The sequence below is a fragment of the Heterodontus francisci genome, chromosome 43 (genome assembly GCF_036365525.1).
Source record: "Heterodontus francisci isolate sHetFra1 chromosome 43, sHetFra1.hap1, whole genome shotgun sequence".
Taxonomy (NCBI): Eukaryota; Metazoa; Chordata; class Chondrichthyes; order Heterodontiformes; family Heterodontidae; genus Heterodontus; species Heterodontus francisci.
This window is the reverse complement of record NC_090413.1, coordinates 17,285,158-17,311,008: the sequence shown is the minus strand read 5'-3', so window position 1 is coordinate 17,311,008 and position 25,851 is coordinate 17,285,158. Positions and strand designations below refer to the sequence as shown.

The following is a 25,851-nucleotide window of genomic DNA, read 5'->3' as shown; positions in this document are numbered from 1 at the left end:
TTGGAGCAGGTCCGTTGCAGAACGGAGAGGTTGTCTGAAACTTGACTCATTTAGGATCCTTGTAGTTGGGAGAAAGAGGAACATCCTCATCAAACTCATCTGGCTTGATGCCTCAGAGATGTACAAGATTAGCTTCACAAGGCTAATCTGGCATTCCCCCAGCCCAGATGTATCCTGCTGACTAATTGGAAAAGAATAAATAACCTCAGAACCCACTGTCCTAAGAAAATGCGACAGTCGCAAAGGTTTCCAGTTCCACTTCTCAAAAGCCTACCCACTTTGCATTTGCATCTGGCTCTATTTTAAGGAACGACTTCAGTTAAAAAAAATGTGAACCGCAGTCGTATGCATTCAGCTTTCTTCAAATCCAGTTATTAACACTATACACACAATTACTTTTGAATTACTCTGAACACATTCTAAAAACAAAAATTAAAGAGAGTGCAGAGGAGATTTACTAGGATGATACCAGGGATGAGGGAAGATTATTCTCCTTAGAGCACAGAATGTTAAGGAGAGATTTAATAGAGGTGTTCAAAATCATGAAGGGTTTTACTAGAGTAAATAAGGACAACCTGTTTCTACTGGCAGGGGAGAGTAATTGGCAAAAGAACCAGAAGTGAAATGAGGAGAATTTCTTTGTGCGGCGAGTTGTTACGATCTGGAACGCACTGCCTGCAAAGGTGGTGAAAGCAGATTCACTGGTAACTTTCAAAAGTGAATTGCATATGTACTTTAGAAGGAAAAAAAATGTAGAGTTCTGGGTGTTGAACAGGGGAGTTGGATTGATTGGACAGTTCTTTCAAAGGGCCAGCAGTGGTGTGATGGGCTGCATGGCCTCCTTCTGTGCGATAAGATTCTATTCCTTGTTACTGCCTTGGCCATTTGTATATTACATATCTTTGGAGGGTAGCATGTCTGCGTCTGCATTCCTGTAACAGTGCCTTTCCAGATACACATGTCCCATAATGTTGCATTCGTTAAAAATAATGGATGGAAACTCAGAGGCTGGAATTTTACATCGGGCCGGAAGCCCCACCCACCAACAGAAAAAGTTGGTGGCAAGCCCGCCTCTGCAAACCTGGAAGCTACGCCATGATGTTACGTGGCCCAGGCCCTTACTTGCCCTCGGAAAGGTCTTCTGCCCGCCGGAAGACCCGCCTCCAAGAACTACCGGCCAATCAGCAGGCTGGCAGCTCTTCTGTCCCTGCAGCTCCACTGGGAGTGGTGGCCACTGCTGGGACTGCACCCAGCCAGGACCGGCAACATGAACGAGGCCCCGGAATACAGGTAAGCGTGTGGGGCCTCGCCGGGGACAATTGGCTGGGCCCTGGCAAGCCGAGGGGGATGGATCACTGGGGCAGTGCTCCAATGGGGACAGCTTGTGCCGTTGTGGAGTGGGGGTGGGGGGGTGGTCCCTCATTGGGATCAGGAGGTCCCCCCACAGCCTGCAAGGAGGCTGCCATGTTTTACTCGGCAACCTTCTGAGCTAGTGAACTGCCAGCCTGTTGCTGGTAATATACCAGCGGCGGCAGGAGGAGACCCTTAAGTGGCAACTAATTAGCCACTTAAGGGCCTTAATTGGCCTGAGGCGGGCGGGAACGGTATCCCCCACCTCCCACTCAATTTCTGCCCCCCCACCCACCCTGCCTCACTGCCCCCAGCCCACTTCTGTGGGGGGCGTAAATTCCGGCCATGGCCAGCGCCTGTCCGATTCTCCTATGTGCGTTGCCAAAGGGCATTGTTCTGTACTTGAACACAAAAGTGGAGAATTTACTCTTTTGCGTCTTTTCACTCCCTCAACAATGTTGGTCTTTGGAAGCATCTAACAGTCTCTATTGTCCCGATCTACAGTTTTCAGGTCATTCAACACTTTAGCTTTTTTCTGTATAGCATCAGCTCTGGCCCAGGCGCTGGCACTCTAACCCTTGCATCAAAAGGTAATGGGTTGAAGTCCCACTCCTGAGACTTAATCAGTTCCAAATTGATACTCTCGGTCCAATACTGAAGGAGTGCTACACTGTCAGAGGTGCCATCCTTCTAAAGAGATGTTAAGCTGAGGTCCTGTCTCCCCTCTCTAATGTTAAAATCTTGTAGCATACTACAGCGTAGAGTAAGGCCATTCATCCCAGTATGCCGATGCCAGCTCCTTGAAAGAGCTATGCAATTCACACCACTTTCACCCCATAACCCTGCATTTTCTTTTACTTTTCAAGTATTTATCCATTTCCCTTTTGACAGTTCCTATTGAATCTGCTTCTGCCACTCTTACAGATGATAACAACCGGCTGTGTTAAAAACTTATTTCTCATTTCCACCCTAGTTCTTTCATCAAGGACCCTAAACCTGAATCCTCTGGTTACTGACCCTCCTCCCTGTGGAAACAGTTTCTCCCTCTCTATTTTATCAAAACCCCTCATAATTTGGAAGAGTTAATGACAAACAAAGGATGTTGAAGCCTCCAGGAAGGTTAGGTGCGATTGCTATGCATTATTTTTTATGTAGATATAGTGGTTATACAGTATAGGGCTAAACCAATGAAAGCTGTAATAATACCATAGGAAAGTTACTGCATACATCACTGAATGGGGAGCTGAATGTGATTTTTCAGATCAATGAAACGAGAGGAGTTTTGATGTAACTTTTAAGGTTGGCGTATCAATTATCAGTTAGGATCTGGAATGCGGTGGAGGTAGATTCAATCGTGGCTTTCAAAAGGGAGTTGGATAAGCATCCAAAGAGAAAAAATGTTTGCAGGGCAATGGGGAAAGAGCAGGGAGTGGGACTAGCTGAGTTGCTCTTGCAGAGAGCCATCACAGAGACAATGGACTGAATGTATTCATTCTGTGCTGCAACCATTTTATGATTCTATGATTCTAGATAATACAGGACTAAGTTAATGGCAAGCAAATTCAAATCTAAGGAAACCTGCAGGAAGGTTAGTAGTGAAAGGTGAAATGGTCAGAATAGGTACAGTCCTATTTGAAAATATTCTGTCTTGACAGCAATGCCGAGAGTAAGTAGATAGAATGATTCTGGAGAAAAAATGGTGGATATGTCTGGCAGGATGTTAGAAAATATAGGTGTTGGGGATTATTCTACATCAGAACTGCACATTGTATTTTAAGCATTTTCCGCAGTTACATCGATCAATGGGTGTTCAGTATGGATGACTTACCTAGGAGGTTTGCCCAGTAAGTGGATTTCATTTTGCTGAAACTTTTTCTCTCTCTCAAACTCTCAGCTCGTATCTTCTGCGCAAGTGTTGGCATTCACTCTGGGACTGTAGGAGGTAGACTCACTGCACTTTTATTAGTTCATGACATCCGCATGTCATATTCAAAATAAATCCTTTGCTCAGACTTATTTTCTGCAACCGTTTGCATTTCTGCTGCTGAAATGGAGAACTATATAAGGAAGGAAAGGATGTTGATTAACTGGGAAATTCGTGCTTTCTCATAAACAAATTGACCAATGCACTTTAAGTGATATCATTTGGCCGCGACAGCTTGCATTCAGTCAGTCGTCCATTGCACTCGACTAAGCAAATGCAACAGAATGGGAGGTAAGTGGAACAGCACGGCCATAGGCCTCGTTACCATGACGATTGCCAATTAAGATTTAAATGGAGGTAAACACTTTGTGGGGGGCTAAATGTTTGGGATTTTACTTTTACTTTTCCAAGTATCTTTGTCTCCTCACCGAAAGAGTCGAGGAGGTTAGTGCGGTCAATGTTGTGTACACGGAATTTCAAAAGGCATTTGATAAAGTGCCATATCATTGACTTGTTAGGAAAATTAAACCCCATGGGATTAATGGGGCAACAGCATTGTGGACACAAAATTGGTCAAGAGACAGAAAGCAGAGAGTTATTGTGAACTGCTGTTTTTCAGACTGGAGGTAAATATATGGGGTGTCCCCCTGGGATCGGTATTAGGACCACTGCTCTTCTTTATATATATATATATATTAATGACCTGGATTTGAGTATAGGGGGCATAACTTCAAACTTTGCACACAATACAACATTCGGAAATGTAGTAAACAACGAGAAAGATAGTAACAGTCCGATAAAATAGGCAGATATGGAGCAAATGCAATTTAATGTAATGAAGTGCAAGGGGGAATAATGAGGAGAGGCAATATAAACTAATTGGGACAATTTTAAAGGGGTTCAGGGTGCACAAATTTTGGAAGGTCGTAGGGCAAGTTAATAAGACAGATAAAAAGGACTTTATAAATAGAACATAAAAGCAAGGAAGTATATGCTAATCCTTTATAAATCGCTAGTAAGGCCTCAACTGGAGTATTACATCCAATACTGAGCACCACACTTCAAGAAGGATGTCAAGACTTGGGGAGGGTGCAAAGGAGATTTATTAGAGCAGTACCAGAGATGAGGGACTTCAGTTATGTGGAGAGACTAGCGAAGCTCAGGTTGTTCTCCTTAAAGAAGACAAGATTACAGGGGGATGCAATTGAGGTGCTCAAAATTATGAACGATTTTGATAGAGTAAATAAGCAGATACCGTTTCCAGGAAGGTTAGTAGGCAGGAGATGCAGATTTAAGATAATTGCCAAAGGAGCCAGAGGGGAGATGAGGAGAATTTCTTTTTACGCAGCGAGTTGTTGTGATCTGGAATGCGCTGCCTGAAAGGGCAGTGGAAGCAGTTTCAATAGTAACTGTTAAGAGGGTATTTGATAAATACCTGAAGAGGAAAAAATTGCAAGGCTACAGAGGAAAAAACTGATGAGTGGGATTAATTAGCTAGCACTTTCAAAGAAGTGGCTGAGGCTCGACACACCCAAAAAAAAAGTTTGCCTTTACTTCTGCTTTCCCTCTTTAGTGTTAAATCTGGACTTTTCCGTGGTTTTATAGACCAAGTGCATGGGCAACAGTGCTTTGGATGGATTTCAATGTGGGGAAACATTAAATCCTGCACTTTTGACCGAAGAAAGATAGATTATTTTCTAAATGGTGAGAGGCCGTCAACTGTGGAGGAGCAGAGAGATTTAGGTTCAGAAATCATTCAAAGCGGTAGTGAACAGGGACACATTTTTTTTGAAAGTCCGCTGGAATATTGGTCTTTATCTCAAGAGGGCTGGAATACAAAGGAGTTGAAGTCTTGTTACAGATGTACAGAGCTCTGCTTAGATACCATCGAGTGAACTGTGTTCCCTTCTGGGCACCTCAGGAAGGAGGGAGTGCAGTGTAGTTCACAAGAATGATACCAAGGCTAAAAGGGTTAAATTATAAGGACAAGTTGCACATTCAAGGCTTGTATTCCCTTGAGTATAGAAGATTAATGGGTGATCTAATTGACGTGTTTGTGATGATTAAAGAAGTTGCTAGGGTAGATATGGAGGCACTATTTCCGCTGGCTGGACAGTCCAGAACAAGGGGGCATAACCATTAAATGAGAGCCAGGCTGTTTAGTGGTGATGCCAGGAATTACTTCTTCACACAAAGGGTAGTGGAAATCTGGAACTCTCTCTCTCAAAAAGCTGTTGAGGTTGGGTGGGGAATCAATTCATTTCAATACTGACATTGATATGTTTTTATTGGGCAAGGATATTAAGGATTATGGAACCATGGTAGCTAGATGGAGTTAAGATAAAGATTGATCATGATCCTATTGAAAGGCGGAACAGGCTCAATGGCCTTCTTTTGTTCCTATGTTTCTTGTTAGTTCAGTGCTCGGGTGGCATTTGGAATAAAGCTCTAGGAATTTGATCGTACCCATTTTATGGGCAAGGGCAGGGCTTGTGATTCGTGTGCCTGTCCCATTCATTGGTGCTGGGACCTCATTGGAATGATGCAGTTGTGCCTATATTGGGTGAAAGGTGGTGGTGTTGGAGTAAGCAGGCACAAAAAGGTTGCACAAGCGTGAATTGCAATTATGCTGGTTACACATAGATGGAATTGAATTGTCGGATTGATTGTTTTCTGATATGGATTTAGAATTGGTGGTTCCACTTGGAGTGAGAGACTTGTGAAGGAAAGATGGAAGTGGTGATACGTATTGTGGGGCTATTGGTGTATTGGGGAGTGGAGTGATGGTTTTTGTGTCGTGCTTACGGACGAGCTCTGGCAACTTGGGGCATTGGTGCTCGATGTTGCCCCTCCTGCTGCTGCACATGTTGATGCCCAGACGTTAACAAGGGCTGGTCCCTAATAGTGGTGAATGTGGAGCATGCAACAAACAGCCATAAATCTGGATACAGGTTCGGGGGAGTATCATAAAAATCCTCTCACATAGTCCAGGCAGGAGAAGCACTGCTCGAAGATGCCAACTGACTGCCTGAAGGCATTCCTGGTGGCAGCATGACTCTCATTATTAGGCCAGATCTGCAGCTGGGTATCTGACAGGAGTCATGATCCATTTCTGATAGGGATAGCCCTCGTCACCCAGTAACCAGCCTGTAGCCTGATGGCGCCTTTGGAATAAGGGGTGACAGGTGAAGGGCACGTGATAAATGAATCAGGACTGTTGCCATTAAAGTGGGCACAGACCCACTTGATGACCTACCTGTGGTTGTAAGTTATCTGGGCATTGGGGGAGCGGAATCCCTTTCTATTGACAATGGTGCCCAGTTGGTGATGGGGAGCGTGCAAGGCAATATGGGCGTAGCTTATGGTACCTTGCAACATGAGAATGCCTCCCATGTGAAGCCAAATGTTCTCTTGTCCTGACTCACTCTATCCATGTGGAAGTAGATGTAGATGTTCCTCCGGGACTTGGTGGCTTCCCAGATACATCAGTGGGCTGCGACCTGGGGTATGTTGAGGATGTTACCCGCTGTAGCCTGGAAGGAGCCCATGGCATTAAAGCTAAGGCCCTCGATGACTTTGACAGCCACAGGCAGTGCTGATCATGCCCTGGGCCAGTGCTCAAGTTGTTGCTGCAGTGGGTGACGTCGCTGGGTGACTGTCACCTTGGTGAGGTTGAGGTACCTCACACATTGCTCCACCAAAAAATTCATGTAGGAGAAGCGCTTGCTGCATATGGCCTCCTGTGCAGTGCTCTCCTCTTCCTCCCTTCCCTCTTCTCCTATCTTGATGCCATCACTAGCTCCTCAAGCCCTATCGGACCACCCATGACTGCAGTCAAACTGTTTAGAAAGCAGCCACAATCAGTCCAGCACCAGCGAAGTCTCAATCTCAGCAATCAGACATTGGGTTTAGCAGTTGAAAAACAGTCAAGGCATTGGCAGAGGGTAAACAGCAGCTAACATGGGTGAAAGGTGGCAGCTGAAAGTTGAGTGAAATTTGATTCAACTCTCACCTGTAGCAGTTTGTGATCCTGGCCAATATTCAGCATCATTGCTGCATTCTTGTTCCCTTCTGTATAAGCTGTTTACTTTAAACAAGAGATATGAGCTTCCCAGTGACCAATTAAAGAATCACACAACAAGATATCACGTTTTAAGACTTTTACTGTAACAACTAAACTAAAAATCAACATTAACAAAACAGTACTTAATAAGTAGCTAATACGTTAAGTTACAGAGAAAGATATTTCCCGTTAACTAAGTAACACACTTGACAACATCACACGACATTTTTACGTTATACAGTCTTCTCAGCAAGAAAGGTATCCTTGCAGTAAAAAGTCCCAAACTCCTTCCAGTTGCAATGGGTTGAATCTCCCAGTGTCCTTCTCAAAGCCAACATTGTCTTTGCTCACTTCTTCTCAGCACATTCGACTGGACCTCCGCAATCTCTGGTGACCCCATTAGTCTTTTCTTATCTGCAAATCTCAAGCCTTTGAATCAGGCTCAAATTGTTGCAGCCTTTTGCTGTATCGGTGATCTGAGAGCAGCTGTTTTCTCAGAAACAGCCCTCTGGCCTCTCTCTTTCTCTCTCTTCAGGTTGCACTGCTCTGCTGGTCTTCATTTCATCCTTTCAGTCTCCAGATTTAGGAAAGCTTGTCGAATTTATCAAGCTCAAAAGTCAATAGACGTTTGCTTTTGACACTTCTCAGAGACCATAAGTCTGGCCATAGCAAAACCACCTATGCCTTCCTTTGTTTCCAGGTGTTAAAAATTGGAACTCGAATTTGCATGTTAGAGCCCCTGGCTCCCTGTTTACAATCTGAGCATCTGGGAGAGCAAAACCCATTGTCCTTCAGCTGTACAACCTTGCTCCCTGCTTTCAAAATGGTCTTTGACCTGGGTTCCTTGTTCTCATGATAACCAAGGCTTGTGTCTGGGCAGATTTGGTATGAGGGCACATGTTTCCTCCGAATGTTCATTTTTCACTGTATTAAAGATCACAGTTTTGAAAACTTAACCATACTATGAAGACAAGCGCTCATCAGTTGTTGAGTGAACAATGTGTTAACTTTGTGGTATAAATATAGAATTTTGGAGAAGTCTCAAGGGATTTTATGCCATCACCCTTACAAACAAGTGCTGATCTAATTCTTTGGTCCAGTATTAAAGCTCAGGCATTAATATCTGCAGTTAGTATGAAAGTTATCATATTAATATCTGCAGTCCAATATTAAAGTCATGGCAGTAATAAAGAGGTGAAATGAAACTAATTCTGCATCAAATTCTGACCCAAATTTCCCAGATTTTGATCTTGTGGTATCACTATCCAACTTGGATGTACTATCTCCTATAATCAGAGTCTCAGGTTTATGGTAATTATATAAGTCAAACTCTGTTTTAATTATAAGAGATTGTGAGAATTATCCTCATGATTCCACCCAATATTCCATGTAAAACAAAAAAACTACGGAACTTCTCCACAGAAGGAGCTAAGGAGTTAAATTCATGTAAAAGATGAAATGGGAAGCAGGCTTGAAGTAACACTGGACGGTAGGAGAGAGACGAGAGAGAGAGAAAATCTCTTCCGCTTTTCTTTATAAATGTAGAATTGGGGTAATTGCTTGGAGCTAAAACCAGTTCAGAATTCACAATTCAGGCACTATTCTAATTGAGACTGGCTGTAAACAACAACAAAAACTTATATTTAATGTAGTGCCTTTTACAGAATAAAACATTCTGGGTTCGATTCTGGGTACTGCCTGTGCGGAGTTTGCAAGTTCTCCCTGTGTCTGCGTGGGTTTTCTGCCGGGTGCTCCGGTTTCCTCCCACAGCCAAAGACTTGCAGGTGATAGGTAAATTGGCTGTTGTAAATTGCCCCTAGTGTAGGGAGGTGATAGGGAATATGGGATTACTGTAGGGTTAGTATAAATGGGTGGTTGTTGGTCGGCACAGACTCGGTGGGCCGAAGGGCCTGTTTCAGTGCTGTATCTCTAAAAATAAAAAAATAAATAAAAAATTCCAAAGCACTTCACAGGAGCAATAGAAAACAAAATGTGACACCAAGCTGCATCAGATGATGACCAGATGACCAAAACCTTGGTCAAAGACTTAGGTTTTAAGGACTGTCTTAAAGAAGGGAATTGCAGTAGAGAGGCGGCGAGATTTAGGGAATTTATTCCAGAACTTAGGGCCCAGGCAACTGAATGCGTGGCCATCAATGGTGAAGCAATTAAAATCGAGGATGCTCAAGAGGGCAGAATTACAAGAGCATGGATATCATGGAAAGTTGTGGGCTGGAGGAGATTAGGAGATAGGGAGGAGCGAGGCCATGGAGGGATTTGAAAACAAGGATGAGAATTTTAAATCAAAATGCTACTTGACAGGGACCCAATATAGGTCAGCGAGCACAGGGGCGACAGGTGAACGGGACTTGGTGTGAGTTAATACACGGGCAGCAGAGCTTTGGATGACCTCAAGTTTATGGTGAATGGAATGTTGGAGACCAGTCAAGAGTGCATTGGAATAGTCAAGTCTAGAGGTAACAAAGGCATGAATGAGGGTTTCAGCAGCAGATGAGCTGAGACAGGGGCAAAGTTGTTAGATGTTATGGAGGTGGAAATAGGCGGTCTTAGTGATGGTGTGAAAATGAGGTTGGAAGCTCATCTTTGGGTTAAATATGACACCAAGGTTGCAAATAGACTGGTTTAATCTCAGACTTTTGCCAAGGAGAGGGATGGAGCCAGTAGCTAGGGAACGGAGTTTGGAGCAGGGACTGAAAACGATGGCTTCTGTCTTCCCAATATATAACTGGACGAAATTTCTGCTCATTCTGTTCCTATGAATGCAGTCAACATTATAATGTCATTTTCAAATGTTATGATCAGAATGTGGACCACGCTACCTCAATGCAAGTCAAGGGAACCGACATAAACACACTCAGAATGCTGGCCATCAAGAGCTGCAAGCACTTTGAGCTGGGAGGAGACAAGAAGAGGAAGGGCCAAGTCATCCAGTTCTAAGCTGCAGTCTTTGCATTTTGGAGTACAGATTCACAATAAAAATAAATAAAATGTAAAAACAAACGGGGGTTAGACATAGAGTAAAGCTCCCTCTACACTGTCCCATCAAACAGTCCCAGGGCAGGTACAACACGGGGGGTTAGACATAGAGTAAAGCTCCCTAAAAAAAAAGAGAAAAAAAAACACACTCAGAATGGAATGTCATTGAATAAAATGCTCAATATAAGTTTAGAACAAAAGTCAATTGCTTTTATTATGTATATTCTGCACCCCATTTATTTAACATTTGCTCACTACGTCCTTCATTAACATTTGTTAAAGCTGGGGAGAAAGCAATGTCATTTCCTTTTGCAAAACACACAAGATCAAATAAACCATCATCATAGCCTACTTCTGCTTAGCTTATCTGAGTTGAACAGATCTCTGGCTACATCCTGAATGCAACAGTGTGACCATCAGATTATTGCATTCAAGGAAAGACATTGTATGGGTTAACAGGAGTCCTCATCATTTTGCCATCTTATAAAGAATAGGCTGCACCAAGAAGGAATCATTTATCAAAAGATATTGGATTGACTGTGAGATTGATTGATGCCCATTACCTGGTCCCTAGAAGTTCATTTCATCTACAAAACTGTAAGTTGGTGCTGTTAATTGTTTCTTTGTCTCCCACACACAAAAGAATTGTATTCACAATGAAGTAATGCATGATCAATTATTGTTCCCGTAGATTGAGCAAGAATAGTTTTTATAGATTAGCTGAGCTGAAATATTCAATTTGCTCAACTGATTAAATGCTAAAATTCCACCTATGGAACTGAGAGGTCAGCGATCGGGTGAAACCGCCAGGTGAGCAATAGCTTCCTCACATATTTGGTTTCAAACGTGCCTTAAAGAAACAAAGAACTTGAATTTCTATAGTACCTCTCACGACCTCAGGACATCTGAAAGGATTTTACAGCCAGAGAAGTACTTTTTGAAGTGTCGGCACTGTTGTAAAATGTGGGAAATGCAGCAGTCAATTTGCACACAGAAAACTCCCATAAACAGCAATGTGATAATGACCAGATCATCCATTTTAGGCATTGGTTGAGGGATAAATATTGGCCAGGATACCAGTGAGAACTCCCCGGCTTCTCTTTGAAATATTGTCCTGGGATCTTTCATGCCCACCTTAACAAGCAGATAGGGCCTCAGTTTAACATCTCACAGCACTTCCAAAAGTGCACCCCTCCCTCTATACTGTGCTGGGGTGCCAGCTGAGATTAAATACACAAGTTACTGGAGTGGGACTTGAACCCACAATTTTTTGATGTAGGGTGAGAGTGCTACCCGCAGAGCCACAGCTGAAATCAAAGGGTTGGCTAATTTCCACAATCAATTCATTTTAACATTGTTGCAGAGATGACTGCGATCACAATTGTACATTGTGCGTGTGCTGAAATTATTCTCAAATATCAACAGATCGATGATGCTGTTTGAGTGCAAAGAACACAAGGAAGATGAAGAGTAGAAATAGTTTGGTGTTTCATGGTGAGTTTGGTATGATTACCTACATAAGTACGAGTCTATATATAAGTTATGTACCCGACGATGTTTGTCTCTTTTAAAACTGATTTTATACATTTACCTACATAGGAAGGTAAGACCCAAGAACCTTGTCCTCTAGTACTGTAGCCTGTCATGAATTAAAGTTTGAATTCACTGTTTTGCACTTCCAGCACATGTATTTTTAAAAAAATTCTTTCATGTGATATCAGCATTGCCAAGGTCAAAATTTATTGCTGCAATCACTGTGCTGTTAGGGAGGGAGTTCCAGGATTTTGACCCAGCGACAGTGAAGGAACGGCAATATAGTTCCAAGTCAGGATAGTGTGCGACCTGGAGGGGAACTTGCAGGTGGTGGTGTTCCCATGTGTCTGCTGTCCTTGTCTTTCTAGGTGGTAGAGGTCACAGGTTTGGAAGGTGCTGTCTAAGGAGCATTGGTGATTTGCTATAGTACTTTGTGTAGATGGTGCACACTGCTGTCACAGTGCACCAGGAATACAGTGGATTTATAGCTCTTTATCTTTTCTTTTACTTCATTCGCGGCCTAAGGGGGTCGCAGGCGTTGCCAACATTTATTGCCCGTCCCTAGTTGCCTTTGAGAAGTTGGTGGTGAGCTGTCTTCTTGAACCGCTGCAGTCCATATGGAATCAGTGGTGTCATTCACTCTGATTCTGAGCACACTGCCATCAGGTGCAATGATTTAAGCCATTAGCTCCAATCTGCCAGTGTAACAATTCAGTCACAAGGCATGGCACAATGGAGGGTATGTGGGTCTTTAGATAAGCCTTTCAGTTAATACTGGTCTGCAATTGGGAGACAGCTATCCAAGGTTATACAGACCATGTTGACTATTTTCAAGCAGGTTCACATGTGTGCGGATGTCCATCTGAGTTAGTGGTGTGTCCAATTGTAATTGACAGTAACGTACTGATTAAATCAATAATATTTCTCAGACAAGAATAACTACCTGTCATCTGAAGGCAGTGCACTGGCAATTAACCGATGTTGATAGAATGCGTGCAAATTGATCCCTTCTGGGATGAATGCACTTCGACAATAGATGCAATGGAGTAATCCACAAATCCACATATTTCAGGGAACAGGTAATCTGCAGGCAACTACATTACCTTGCATTGAACATAATAAAACGCCCCAAGGCACATCACAGGAGTGTAATCAAACAAAGTTTACAGCGAGCCATATAAGGAGATTAGGACAGATGGGTTTTTACTGGCAGATGGAGAGGTTTAGTGAAGGAATTCCAGAGTTTGGGACCCAGGCAGCTGAAGGCATGACCAGGAATTGTGGAGCAATTAAAATCAGGGATGCGCAAGAGGCCAGAACTGGATGCATGCAGAGATCTCGGAGGGCTGGAGCAGGTTATGAGATAGGGAAGGGTGAGGCCATGGAGGAATTTGAAAACAAGGATGAGAATTTTAAAAGCAAAGCAAAATATTGTGGATGCTGGAAATCTGAAATAAAAATAGAAAATGCTGGAAATACTCAGCAGGTGTGGCAGCATTCCTGAAGAGCGAAGCAGAGTTAACGTTTCAAGTGGATGGCATTTCGTCAGAACTGAGAAAAGTTTTAGATGTAACAGGTTTTAAGCAAGTTCAGAGCCAGGGGATAGGGGGACGGGAGGAAAGACCAAAAGGGAAGGTCAATGACAGGGTGAAAGGCAGGAGAGATTAAAAGTCACAAGGGATGATGGGGTGAGGCGAAAGGAGATGGTAATGGGACAAGTGAAGAAATAAAAGATGGGTTGAGAGGAGGTGTAAATGGCAACAGCAGAATGATCAGCAACAGCTGCTGTCCAAAAAAATGGAGGCAATAGTTATGATTTGAAATTGTTGAACTCAATGTTAAGTTCGGAAGGTAGTAAAGTATCTAAACGAAAGATGAGGTGCTGTTCCTTGAGCGTATATTAAGCTTCATTGGAACACTGTAGGAGGACGAGGACAGAGAGGTCAGAGAGGAAGAATGGCAGGCAACCAGAAGCGTGGGGTCACACTTGTGGACTGAATGGAGGTATTCTGCAAAGCGGTCACCCAATCCCCGTTTGGTCTCTCCAATGTAGGGGAGACTGTATCATGAGCAGTGAACACAATATACTAAATTGGAAGAAGTACAAGTAAATTGCTGTTTCACTTGGATGGGGTTTTTGGTGCCTTGGATAGTGAGAAGAGATAGTAAAGGACATGTTGCATCTCCTGTGCTTGTATCGGAAGGTACCGTGGGAAGGGGGGTATTGGGAATGATTGAGGAGTGAATCGGGGGTTGCGAAGGGAACAGTCCCTTTGGAATGCTGAAAGGGGAGGGGAGGGGATGATGTGTTTGGTGTTGGCGTCACTCTGGAGGTGGCGGGAATGGTGGAGGATGATCCGTTGAATACAGAGGCTGGTGGGGTAGAAGGTGAGGATAGGGGGAAGCCTATCATGGCTCTGGGAAGGAGGGGAAGGGGTGAAAGCAGAAGTGCAGGAAATAGAATGGTCATGGTTGAGGGCCCCGTCAGCCACGATGGAGGGGAATCCTTGGTTGAGGAAAAAGTAAGACATATCGGAAGCACTGGTGTGGAAGGTGGCATCAGCAGAACCAATGCGATGGAGACAGGGAAACTGGGAAAATGGAGGCCTTTCAGGAAACTGTGTGTGAGGAAATATAGTCAAGGTATCTTTTGGAGTCAGTGGGCTTGTAGCGAATATTGATTGATTGTCTATCCCCAGAAACGGAAACAGAGGAAGGGAAGAGAAGAGTCTTTAGATAAACCCTTCAGTTAATGCTCATCTATAAGTGTTGAGATGAACCATGTGAAGCTGCGAGAAGGGTGGAAATTTGCAGGAAAGTGGATGAAATTTTCCAGTTGGGGCAAGAGCAGGAGACGGCACTGATACAGTCATCAATGCCCGTACCAAAAGAGGTGAGGGAGGGGGCCTGAGTAGGACTGGAACAAAGAATATCCTACAAAATGGCAGGCAGAGCTAGGACACATACAGTTCCCAGAGCAATATCTTTTATTTGGAGGAAGTGAGTGGAGTCAAAGAAGAAACTGTACAATGTGAGAAAAAGTTCAGCGGGACCCCGAGCTTCCAGTCGCCTGTCATCTCAATTCTCTGCCCCACTTCCACCCTGACCTCTCTGTCCACAGTCTCGTACAACTGTTCCAATGAGGCTCAATGTAAAATTGAGGAACTACACGTCATCTTTTGATGAGGCACTTTACAGCCTTTTGGACACAATATCAAGTTCAACAACTTCAGTTCACAATCTCTGCCTCCATTTTCTCCTGGAGAGCAGCTGTTGGTGACGATTTTGATTTTCTCATTTTCACCTCCCCGGACATATCTTTTATTCCTTTAAAATAAAAGCAAAATACTGCGGATGCTGGAAATCTGAAATAAAAACAAGAAATGCTGGAACCACTCAGCAGGTCTGGCAGCATCTGTGGAAAGAGAAGCAGAGTTAATGTTTCGGGTCAGTGACCCTTCTTTGGAACTGACAAATATTAGAAAAGTCACAGGTTATTAGCAAGTGAGGTGGGGGTGGGGCAAGAGATAACAAAGGAGAAGGTGTAGATTGGACAAGGCCACATAGCTGACCAAAAGGTCACGGAGCAAAGGCAGACAATATGTTAATGGTGTGTTGAAAGACAAAGCATTAGTACAGATTAGGTATTAATGCACTGAATATTGAACAGCAGCAAGTGCAAACCTGAAAAAAACAGTGGGTAAGCAAACTGAACAAACTAAGATGAAATGAAATAAATGCAAAAAAAAATTGTAAAAAATGTAAAAAAGAATGTAAAAAAAAAGAAAAAATCTAAAAATGAAAGTAAAATGGGGGGCTGTCATGCTCTGAAATTATTGAACTCAATGTTAAGTCCGGCAGGCTGTAGTGTGCCTAATCGGTAGATGAGATGCTATTCCTCGAGCTTGCATTGATGTTCACTGGAACACTGCAGCAATCCCAGGACAGAGATGTGAGCATGAGAGCAGGGGGGAGTGTTGAAATGGCAAGCAACCGGAAGCTCAGGGTCCTGCTTGTGGACTGAGCGGAGATGTTCCGCAAAGCGATCATTTTTACCTGCCCATTTACCTCCTCTCTCCTCACTATCCCAGGCCCCAAACACTCCTTTCAGGTGAAGCAGCGATTTACTTGTACTTCTTTCAATGTAGTATACTGTATTCGCTGTTCACAGTGTGGTTTCCTCTACATTGGGGAGACCAAGCGCAGACTGGGTGACAGCTGAGTTTTGGAATATGGGATTACTGTAGGGTTAGTATAAATAGGTGGTTGTTGGTTGGCACAGACTCGGTGGGCCGAAGGGCCTGTTTCAGTGCTATATCTCAAAAAAAAAACTCCTGCAGTGATGTCCTGGAGCTGAGATAATTAACCTCCAACAACCACAACCATGTTCCTTTGTGCTAGGTATGACTCCAACTAGCGGAGAGATTCCCATTGACTCCAGTTTTGCTAGGGCTCCTTGATGCCACACTTGGTCAAATGCTGCCTTGATGTCAAGGGCAGTCACTCTCACCTCACCTCTTGAGTTCAGCCCTTTTGTCCATGTTTGAACCAAGGCTGTAATGAGGTCAGGAGCTGAGTGGCCCTGGCAGAACCCAAACTGAGTGTCACTGAGCAGGTTATTGCTAAGCAAGTGCCGCTTGATGGCACTGTCGATGACACCTTCCATCACTTTACTGATGATTGAGAGTAGGCTGATGGGGCAGTAGTTGGCCGGGTTGGACTTGTCCTGCTTTCTGTGTACGGGACATACCTGGGCAATTTCCCACATTGCAGGGTAGATGCCAGTGTTGTAGCTGTACTGGAACAACTTGGCTAGGGGTGCGACAAGTTCTGGAGCATAGGTCTTCATTACTATTGCTGGAATATTGTCAGGGACCATGGCCTTTGCAGTATCCAGTGCCTTCAGTTGTTTCTTAATATCACGTGGAGTGAATCAAATTCTGGAGGAGGCCAAGATGGATCATCCACTCGGCACTTCTGGCTGAATATTGTTGCAAATGCTTCAGCCTTGTCTTTTGCACTGATGTGCTGTCCCATCATTGAGGATGAGGATATTTGTGGAGCCACCTCATCCAGTTAGATGTTTAATTGTCCACCACCATTCACGACTGGATGTGGCAGGACTGCAGAGCTTAGATCTGATCCGTTGGTTATGGGATCGCTTAGTTCAGTTTATCGCATGCTGCCTCCACTGTTAAGCACACAAGAAGTCCTGAATTGTAACTTCACCAGGTTGACACCTCATTTTGAGGTATGCCTGGTGCTGCACCTGGCATGCCCTCCTGCACTCTTCATTGAACTATGTTTGATCCCCCGGCCTCATGGTAATGGTAGAGTGGGGGATATGCCCGGCCACGAGGTTACAGATTGTGGTTGAGTACACTCCCTCCCATTTAGCACAGTGGTAGTGCCACACAACACGATGTAGGGTATCCTCAATGTGAAGACAGGACTCATCTCCACAAGAACCACAAGGAAGGTGGTCACTCCTACCAATACTGTCATGGACAGATGCATCTACGACAGGCAGATTGGTGAGGACGAGGTCTAGTATGTTTTTCTCTCTTGTTGGTTCCCTCACCACCTGCCGCAGACCCGGTCTAGCAACTATGTTCTTTAGGACTCTGCCAGCTCGGTCAGTAGTGGTGCTACTGAGCCACTTTTGGTGATGGACATTGAAGTCCCCCACCCAGAATACATTCTGCACCCTTGCCACCCTCAGTGCTTCCTCCAAGTGGTGTTCAACATAGAGGAGTACTGATTCATCAGCTGAGGGGGTGCGGTCGGTGGTAATCAGCAGGAGGTTTCCTTGCCCATGTTTGACCTAATGCCATGAGACCTCATGGGTTCGGAGTCGATTTTGAGGACACCCAGGGCAACTCCCTCCCAACTGTATACCAATGTGCCGCCACCTCTGCTGGGCCTGTCCTGCCAGTGGGACAGGACATAGCCGGGGAGGATGATGGCAGTGTCTGGGCCATTGTCTGTGAAGTATTATTCCGTGAGCATGACTATGACAGGCTGTTGCTTGACTAATCTGTGGGACAGCTCTCCCAACTTTCGCACAAGCCCCCAGACGTTAGTAAGGGGGACTTTGCAGGGTCGACAGGGCTAGGTTTTCCGTTGTCGTTTGCGGTGCCTTGGCCGATGCCAGGCTTTCTGTCTGGTTTCATTCTTTATTGACTTTGTAGCAGTTTGATGCAGCTGAGTGGCTTGCTAGGCCATTTCAGAAGGCACTTAAGAGTCAAGCACATTACGTGGAGGGTTGTCGGGCTTGAGAATATTAGAGCTAGGGATGGTTGAGGCCATGGAGGGATTTGAAAACAAGGATGAGAATTTTAAAATCAAGATATTGCTTGACCAGAAGCCAATGTAGGCTCAGCGAGCACAGGGGTGATTGGGCAATGGGAATTGGAGCGAGTTAAGACATGGACAGCAGGGTTTTGGATGACCTCAAATTTACAGAGAGAAGAATGTGGGAGACCAGCCAGGAGTGCCTTGGAATAGTCAAGCCTAGAGGTAACAAAGGCATGAATTAGGGTTTCAACAGCAGATGAGTTGAGACAGGGACATAGTCAGGTGAAGTACTTCAAAAGTACTTCATTGAATGTAAAGGACTTTGAGACATCCTGAGGTCAGGAAAGGTGTTATATAAATGCAGATTCTTTTTTTCTTACAGTGCACTTTTCAGCTGAGACCCTAGTTGCATGCTGTCTCCTCACAGCAATTAAAGAAAACATAGGGAATAGTGAGTAACTGTCGGCTTCCAATAGGGAAATGGTGCAAGTGTTTATTGGACTTTGCTTGTGATTTTTTTTACAATACTCAAAGGTGTGGCGATGACTGGGTTGACAATTGTGAAATAGCTGTCCTCAAATGCAAATTATGATGCACGTGGCCTTTACAATAAGCTAATACATTGAATTAATAGCATGGCTTTTGATAATTTTACAGTAGAGACCTACAACATAGACATAGGGAATGCCTCCAACACATCGGTAATCTATCTGTCACTTTGAACCGTTCCACTTTATCGAATCATACAGCAGTGTGCCGGCTCTTTGAAAGAGCTAGGCAATTAGTCCCACTCCCCTGCTCTTTCCCCATAGCCCTCCAGATTTTTTATCTTCAGGTTGTTCCGATCGAGGCGGGAGTAATGCCCTGTTAATTCAGTCCCACTACTCCACAGGACACAGCATATTCATAAAGTTTCCCACCTACCAGAAAAAGATAGCCAAATTAATCACTTTATTTATCCCCAGAATAAAATACACCAAACCAGGTTTCTTTAAACAACAAAATTAAACTATTTATTAATAAACCAAGTCTTAAATGATAATAAGATGAATTTGTATGCATTAAAACCTTTTCTAACTCCCTAATCTTCCTCACCCTCATGCATACACAATTACCAACTGGGGAAAATGGTTATTGATTTTATGACAGTTTCTTAGGGATAATAAAATAACTGGGTTGTATCTTCTGATAGCATTTTCCTGGATCAGTGAGGTGTCCCAGAGTCGGATAGTCAGATGCCACTCGATGTCTCTCCAGGTGAAATTAATGAACAGTCTATGATGGTTAGGTATTCAAGGTCATTTGTCTACAGCAGATATCACACAGATCTTTCAGCAACAGGTTGTAGCAACAGGTCTATTTAAATTTTAAAGTAGCAGTCCAACAGTAGAAACTTTCTTGAGAGTTCAGGAACTTGCAAAAACACAAAGGTCAATCGGACTTACTCTTAGCAAAGGAGCCTTCTCCACAGAGCACAGCAATTACAGAACTCACTCTTCAGACAGGAATTCTTGAATGGAAGCAACAGCAACCTGCCCCACCCAAAACACAGGCTTTCTTTCTCCAAAGCAGAGTTACTCCATAGAGTGCAGCAATTCCTCTTTTCTCTGGGTCTCCTCAGGCATAAACAGAAACAAGTAATTTAGCTCCCATACATCAGATTTTTGCAACTCCTTCAGAGTTCTTCTGACTTCATGAAGAGATTAGACTTTTACTTGATACAGGAATTATTTTTCAAGAGAAAGAATTTTCTCAGGGCTGTATTCCTGACCAGTTTCCAGCAATAACTCTTTGAGCTGCTCACAGCTCCCCTGGTTTCTTCTCACTGACCAAAATGAAACTGAACCCCTTTTTTTTTTTAATAAATAAGAGTCACAAGACAATCGTAAAATCATCACATTGCTTGGATACAAATTGCCCTGCAGCCTAGACTTCAAATACCACAAGTCTCTGCAGTCACTGTTTACAGGAAAATAGCAACAGGTCTTAAAGGCACACGGACCTCTCAGTTTTTTTAAATTAAAAAAATCTCTTATGACAAGGTTTATAACCAATCTTCTTTTGAAATTTACAATTGAATCTCCTTCCACTGCCCTTTCGGACAACACATTCCAACTTGCTGTGTAAAAAAAAAATTCTCCTCACGTCCCTTCTGGTTCTTTTGCCAATTATCTTAAATCTGTGTCCTTTGGTTACTGGCGGTCCTGCCCTGGGAAGCAATTTCTCTTTAGTTACTCTATCAGGACCCTTCATAATTTTGAACGTCTCTATTAAATCTCCTCTTAACCTTCTCTTCTCTATGGAGAACAACCCCGACAACCTGAGTCTCTGTAATATTTGCTCTCAGAATGTGATACTTTCACTGGGATGCAGTACAAGAATAGCCCATTGACCTTTACAATCTGATCCATGGTGTGCTTTGTTCGAAAACAGCTTGTGAGAAAGGGGATTGGAGTACAGGAATAAAGAAGTCTTACTAAAATTGTACCAGGACTTTGGTGAGACCGCACCTGGAATACTGTGTGCAGTTTTGGTCTCCACATTTAAGAAAGGATATACTTGCACAGGAGGCAATGCAGCGAAGATTTACTAAATTGGCCCCTGGGATGAGGGGGTTGTCCTACGATGAGAGGCTGAGTAAATTGGGCCTATATTCTCTGGAGTTTAGAAAAATGAGAGGTGATCTAATTGAGACATACAAGATTTTGAAAGGGCTTGACAGGGTAGAAGCTGAGAGATTGTTTCCGCTGGTCGGGGAAACTAGAATGCAGGGCACAGTCTCAGGATAAGGGGTCAATCATTCAGGACTGAGATGAGGAGAAATTACTACACTCAAAGGGTTGTGAATCTTTGGAATTCTCTACTTCAGAGGGTTGTGGATGCTCCGTCGTTGAATACATATATTGCTGGGAATCAAGGGATATGAGGAGTGGGCAGGAAAGTGGAATTGAAGCCCAAGATCAGCCATGATCATATCGAATGGCAGAGCAGGCTTGATGGGCCATATGGTCTACTTCTGCTCCTATTTCTTGTGTTCTTGTGTTCCTTCTTTCTGCTTGAACGCCTTTTGCGACAGTTGGCACACAGAGGAAATCTTTCTGTGTGACTCATTGCTGGCCCATCAGTTCCACCAGCTGTTCAGTAATATACATTACTATGTTGGCTTGAGCTGGGTGCAGTCACTTTTTCCATGCTTACCTTTGAGTTGGGAAGAAATTGTCCCGAGCTATCTGTCACACTCACAAATTGAACAGTGATGAAATATAAAATGAACTGGAGAAATTATGCAATAAAAGTCAACTACTGAACTGAACTACAAGAAAATGGACACATTTGTGTTACAGGTAAAATGGAGTAGTGGAGTACCCATCCTGTACTGTTTAATAGACATCTTTGTCTGTTGAAGATGATACCCATTATACATGTCTGAATTAGCTTTGGGGAAAACACATTGAAATGGAAAATACCCCATTCCATGCTAATAACTAATTTCTGCAGGAATGGAGCTAAGAAAGACTTTCGCAGACAGACTGACTCCGAAGCCAAGGCCAAAATAATAGATGTGAAGTAAGACTGATTTATCAGAATGGACCACATTCAGCATCATGTAATAAATGTTTTCCATATCCTGGAACATTGTATGAATCAGCCCAGGTAAGAGATCCCTTAGTCACCTGACAAGTTTCTACCTTATAAGGTATCTCTCTGGAGAGAGAGAGGTAGAGCAGCCAGAGAAGTTCATTTTGAGCCAGAACAGCTGTGAGATAGTTTCAGCTCAGCAGGAGCCCGGCTGATAATTTATTTTAACCACTGCAGCAGAGAAATTGAAAAGTGACTTTGGAACTTTCCATCTGCAAGAGTGAACCAGGATTTCCACCATCGACTTTGGATGAGGCTTAACCACAAGGAGCCTGCAACACTTCATCCTTTTCAAGATAAAGAATATTTAGGCCTGCACCATTGACAGATTTCCTCCTGAAAAGCTTCACGAAGTTTTCTTAAAACAATGAATTCTTTTACCACAATTTGACTCTAACTGCATGCTACTACTCTACTCTATATTTTCTTCTGTGTGTGTGTGTGTGCATATGTGAATGCATGACTGGATGAGGCCATGAACATTTTTCAGTTGTTGGGTAAAATAAATATTTATCTTTCTTTTTTAACCTAGGAGAAAACCTGTTTGTCTATTTATTTGATCCTTAAAACACTCAGGGACTAAAATACTTGTTAAAAACATCATCTGTGGTCAGTTGAGAGGTGAAAAGTGAAAGTCACCCACACACTTCCCACCTGTCCATAACAGATCACACTTTGGTAAATATGGGCTCCGTAAAGATTATGGTCTAGAAATTCGGACATGCTTATCTTTGGAACATGTGGGATGGGTTGGCATAGGGTTCATTCCCCACGGCTTGATATTTTGTCTTGGACATCATATGGAGCTAGCAAAGCGCAACAGCCAATCGACAAAGAGGAGGCCAAGATTGGGCACGGGCCCGGGAGTCAGAATTGGAGGTCAGTTCAGCACGTGGAAGCTGGGGGTGGGGGGGTCGAGAGTGGTGATTGGCTCCTTCACTGAAGGGTCATCAGGAGCACTCCTAGTTCCACATTCACCTTAGACAACTCCTACTCTTGGTTTCCCTCAGTACAACGACATCATCCGCCTCAGGGGAAACCCATCTTCGAGAGAGAACCTCAGGTATTCATTAGGTCTCTTATTTGCATATGCAAAGGAACTAATGCCTTCTTCCTGTGTGGATAAAAGATTCCTCTTGTTTATCCTTAGGCTGGAAAGGTGCCTATGCTATTAGGAGTTTTGTCAGCCTCAGAACTTCAAAAAAACATGGAAACTATTTTAGAATTTTTTAGAACATTACAGCGCAGTACAGGCCCTTCGGCCCTCGATGTTGCGCCGACCTGTGAAACCATCTGACCTACTCTATTCCATTTTCATCCATGTGTCTATCCAATGTCCACTTAAATGCCCTTAAAGTTGGCGAATCTACTACTGCTGCAGGCAGGGCGTTCCACGCCCTTACTACTCTCTGAGTAAAGAAACTACCTCTCACATCTGTCCGATATCTATCACCCCTCAACTTGAAGCTATGTCCCCTCGTGTTTGCCATCACCATCCGAGGAAAAAGACACTCACTATCCACCCTATCTAACCCTCTGATTATCTTATATGTCTCTATTAAGTCACCTCTCCTCCTCCTTCTCTCCAACGAAAACAACCTCAAGTCCCTCAGCCTTTCCTCGTAAGACCTTCCCTCCATACCAGGCAACATCCTAGTAAATCTCCTCTGCACCCTTTCCATAGCTTCCACATCCTTCCTATAATGCGGTGACCAGAACTGCACGCAATACTCCAGGTGCGGTCTCACCAGAGTTTTGTACAGCTGCAGCATGACCTCGTGGCTCCGAAACTCGACCCCCCTACTAATAAAAGCTAACACACCATATGCCTTCTTAACAGCCCTATTAACCTGGTTAGCAACCTTCAGGGATTTATGCACCTGGACACCAAGATCTCTCTGTTCATCTACAGTACCAAGAATCCTCCCATTAGCCCAGTACTCTGCATTCCTGTTACTCCTTCCAAAGTGAATCACCTCACACTTTTCCGCATTAAACTCCATTTGCCATCTCTCAGCCCAGCTCTGCAGCCTATCTATGTCTCTCTGTACCCGACAACATCCTTCGGCACTATCCACAACTCCACCGACCTTAGTGTCATCTGCAAATTTACTAACCCACCCTTCTACACCCTCTTCCAGGTCATTTATAAAAATGACAAACAGCAGTGGCCCCAAAACAGATCCTTGCGGTACACCACTAGTAACTATTTTGCTCAATTCTGCCCATTAAAATGATCAAAGACAGTGTGATAGACAAATCTCTCTTAGGATAATCAGTCAGGCTTGTGTAATACATTTGTTCTTTTGGAAAGTTTCCGAATGAAGTTCCCATGTTTAGGCACATGTGACTGTGTGTAAGTCTATGTGTGTATCAGTGTATATGGGTGTGAGAGTCTATGTGTGTGTGTGAGCAGGCGTGTGTGTGTGAGCATGTGTGTGTGTGTGTATATGTGAATATGTGTGTATGTATGCGAGAGAGTGAGAATGTGTGTGAGAATGTGTGTGCTCGTGTAAGAGTGTGTGTGAGTGTGAGTTGTGTATGACTGAGTGTGTGCATGAGTGAGTGGGAGTCTGTGTATGTGTGTGTGAGAGAGTGAGTGTGTCAGTGAATACGTGAACATGTGTGTGTGTATATGAGATGGTGTGAGAATGTGTGTGAATGTGTGTGTGAGTATGTGTGTGCTCATGTGAGAGTGTGTGTGAGTGTGAGTTGTGTATGACTGAGTGTGTGCGTGAATGAGTTGGAGTATGTGTATGAGTGAGTGTGTAGGTGAGTACGTGAACATGTGTGTGTGTATATGAGATGGTGTGAGATTGTGTGTGAGTGTGTGTGCACATGAGAGTGTGTGAATGTGTGTGCGCACATGAGAGTGTGTGTGAGTGTATGTGTGCGGGTGTGTGAGTGTGAGTGTGTGTACATTATTATGAGCAGGTGAGGAGGGGTTGAGGGGCTTCCCACTTTTCCCTCCTTGTTTGACCACAACAGAGTTATTTCTTTTTTTAAGTGGATATACTGCCCAATTCAGTGAGTGTTTACTTGTTTACATGCCGTGATCATAAAAAAAGCCAACTGGACAGGTTTCGCAAAGAAAGGTTAACCTTGTTGTACTTAGTTGATCGAAGTAAAAATAATAAAATATGTTCCAACTTTCACACACAGACACACACACACAGGGTACAGAATGGAGAAGGATAGATCGGTCGAATTAGAGTCCAGAGAATTAAAGGGGTATATGGTCTGTGGAGGTTGGTGACTCAGCTGGCTTCAAGCTGAATTCTGATTTGAAGGTATGGATGTTGATTCAGTGGTTCTCCGGGAGATAGCAGTGTGACTGAATTCCTTCGAGAGAGATGTCTGTTCGTTCTTTCTGGAAAGTTCTCTAAACTGTGTAGCTGAAGGAGGTCTCTGTCTGTTCGTTTTGGAAGGTTCTCTACTGTCAATAGCTCCCCTGTCAGGCTTAAGTAAGTAAGCACAGTCAGCAGACAGAGTTTGAAGCTTGCAAGGTTTGAATGGTTCATCTCCACCAGTTTAATATCCAGGTTTCCAGCTGATGGATTAAAAAAACCATCCTTCAACTGAGCACATTTTTGTGACAACACAGATGCGCATTTGTTTGTGCATGTGTATGTGGGTGTGTGAGTATGAGTGTGTGGGGCACTTTCCACAGAAAAAGTTGATTTGTTACCTGCCAGTTTTCTGGTTGGTTTTCCTTGTTAACTCTAATATAAAACAAATTTTAATGTATTTCCAAAAAAGCTGTTCAGATATAATCTAAGAATCACAATCTTATTTTTTCTAGCTGTTTTTCAGTGGGTCATTTGGAATCAAAACATTCATCAATCTGGTAAGTTCAAAGTCCATACTGCAATTGTACTCAGCCTTCCAATGCTGCGAAATGAGACTAAAAAGTCTGAAGTGTATGAAAGTGGTAATTTATGATACTGAATTGTGCCAATCTGTACTGACGGTGCTTCTTTGTAGCCAATATTGCAGAAATATTATATGCGAGATTTACAGTTAAGAGTGAGAGAAAATCCAGGCTAAT

At 43.5% G+C, this 25,851-nt stretch overlaps 2 protein-coding genes across 9 annotated transcripts in view; one reads left to right on the top strand and one right to left on the bottom strand.

Moving 5' to 3' along the window:
• Positions 1 to 3,367, bottom strand: part of LOC137355621 (adhesion G protein-coupled receptor E3-like) — a 57,490-nt gene extending 54,123 nt beyond the window's left edge. For 2 of the 3 annotated variants that reach the window (XM_068020971.1, XM_068020972.1), the window contains exon 1: positions 3,179 to 3,366. In XM_068020971.1, coding sequence (XP_067877072.1) covers positions 3,179 to 3,272 — 94 coding nt within the window. In that variant the 5' untranslated portion in view covers positions 3,273 to 3,366. Of the gene's footprint in view, positions 1 to 3,178 lie in introns of all 3 variants that reach the window. The other variant, XM_068020973.1, reaches the window with a different exon arrangement.
• A 91-nt stretch (positions 3,368 to 3,458) lies between these two features.
• Positions 3,459 to 25,851, top strand: part of LOC137355617 (adhesion G protein-coupled receptor E3-like) — a 71,231-nt gene continuing 48,838 nt past the window's right edge. For 4 of the 6 annotated variants that reach the window (XM_068020959.1, XM_068020960.1, XM_068020963.1 and 1 more), the window contains exons 1-3: positions 10,749 to 10,931; positions 11,760 to 11,828; positions 25,606 to 25,650. In XM_068020959.1, the coding sequence (XP_067877060.1) occupies positions 11,798 to 11,828; positions 25,606 to 25,650 (76 nt within the window). In that variant the 5' untranslated portion in view covers positions 10,749 to 10,931; positions 11,760 to 11,797. Of the gene's footprint in view, positions 3,566 to 10,747; positions 10,932 to 11,759; positions 11,829 to 25,605; positions 25,651 to 25,851 lie in introns of those variants that run through there. The other 2 variants (XM_068020958.1, XM_068020962.1) reach the window with 2 other exon arrangements.